This window comes from Entamoeba dispar, genomic scaffold (genome assembly GCF_000209125.1).
Source record: "Entamoeba dispar SAW760 scf_1105229461603 genomic scaffold, whole genome shotgun sequence".
Classification (NCBI taxonomy): Eukaryota; Evosea; order Mastigamoebida; family Endamoebidae; genus Entamoeba; species Entamoeba dispar.
Genome location: NW_001854775.1, coordinates 3003 through 4053, shown reverse-complemented (window position 1 = coordinate 4053; position 1051 = coordinate 3003). Strand labels below are relative to the sequence as shown.

At 33.0% G+C, this 1051-nt stretch overlaps 1 protein-coding gene across 1 annotated transcript in view; it reads left to right on the top strand.

The window, feature by feature from the left end:
• Positions 1 to 420: 420 nt before the first annotated feature.
• EDI_175450 (uncharacterized protein) overlaps positions 421 to 1051 on the top strand; it is a gene marked incomplete at both ends in the record, with an annotated part of 741 nt that continues 110 nt past the window's right edge. Inside the window, one exon of the mRNA XM_001733380.1 lies at positions 421 to 1051. This exon is cut by the window's right edge and continues 110 nt beyond it. Within this exon, the coding sequence (XP_001733432.1) occupies positions 421 to 1051 (631 nt within the window).

Here is a 1051-nt window from a genome sequence, read left to right as displayed (position 1 = left end):
GAATCGCACATACAGCAAACTGTCATGTTATTGAAGGATCCACGTTGCATTTAACTCAAAAATAGACACACAAACCATTGTAATAACATGAATTAGAAACAAACTTGGTATGAAGAGAATCTATAAATGTATATTGCGTGTAAACACGTGGCAAGAGTTAAATTGAAATAAAAGAAGAACTAAAAGCACAAAACACCATAGAGAAGAGATGATAAACAGAGTAGAACTCACCGTGGAATTATTACGAAAATATCGAGGAGAGTTGACACATGAGAGAGTTGTTAGATTGAACAGAATAGTCAAGGTTGTTGAAAGTATTCATCAGAGTCATCAAAACGAGGAAGTTATCATTCCAAGTAAAGAAGCTATTAGTGAGGTTCTTGATAACCCAAATGATGAAAACATGAAGACATTCATTGAATGCACATCAAAGAAAAAGTCAATGTTGGTGAGACAGACATTAAGAAAATCTATGAAGAACAAGAAAGTAGTGCAGTTGAGTTATTGAAAGACATCATGGATGTTTTAATGAATGAGAACATCAAGAAATATGTAAGCAATAAAGCAATTAAAAGAATTACACAAATGGCACAGAAGATTCGTAACAACATTGTGGAGTGTATCAATGAAAATATGAGAATGGAAGAAGAGAAGAATCAAGAAACAACAACACCACCAGAAATGACAAATATTCCAATCAGTGAAGGAAACAAAACAGAAGAGCAAGAGAGTCCTAAAGAAACAGAAGAAGAGAGAGTGAATAGGGAATTTGGAGAGAAGATGAGAAGTCTTGAAATTGAGTTAGACAAAATCAAAAGAAAATACATTGCATTCAAAAAGGTTTTTGAAGAACATGGGGAAGATGTAGAATATTTGATGAAACAAGAAAAGGCGGTGAAAGAATGTGAAAACATGATTAAGAATGGGATTGAAGTGAATGAGATGAATATGAAAGTGTTAATGGATTTGGATGGGTTTGTTGGATTAAATGAGGAGAATCGTAAGAAAAGAAAGGATTTAGTAATTAAAATACAGGAAGAATTGGATGAGA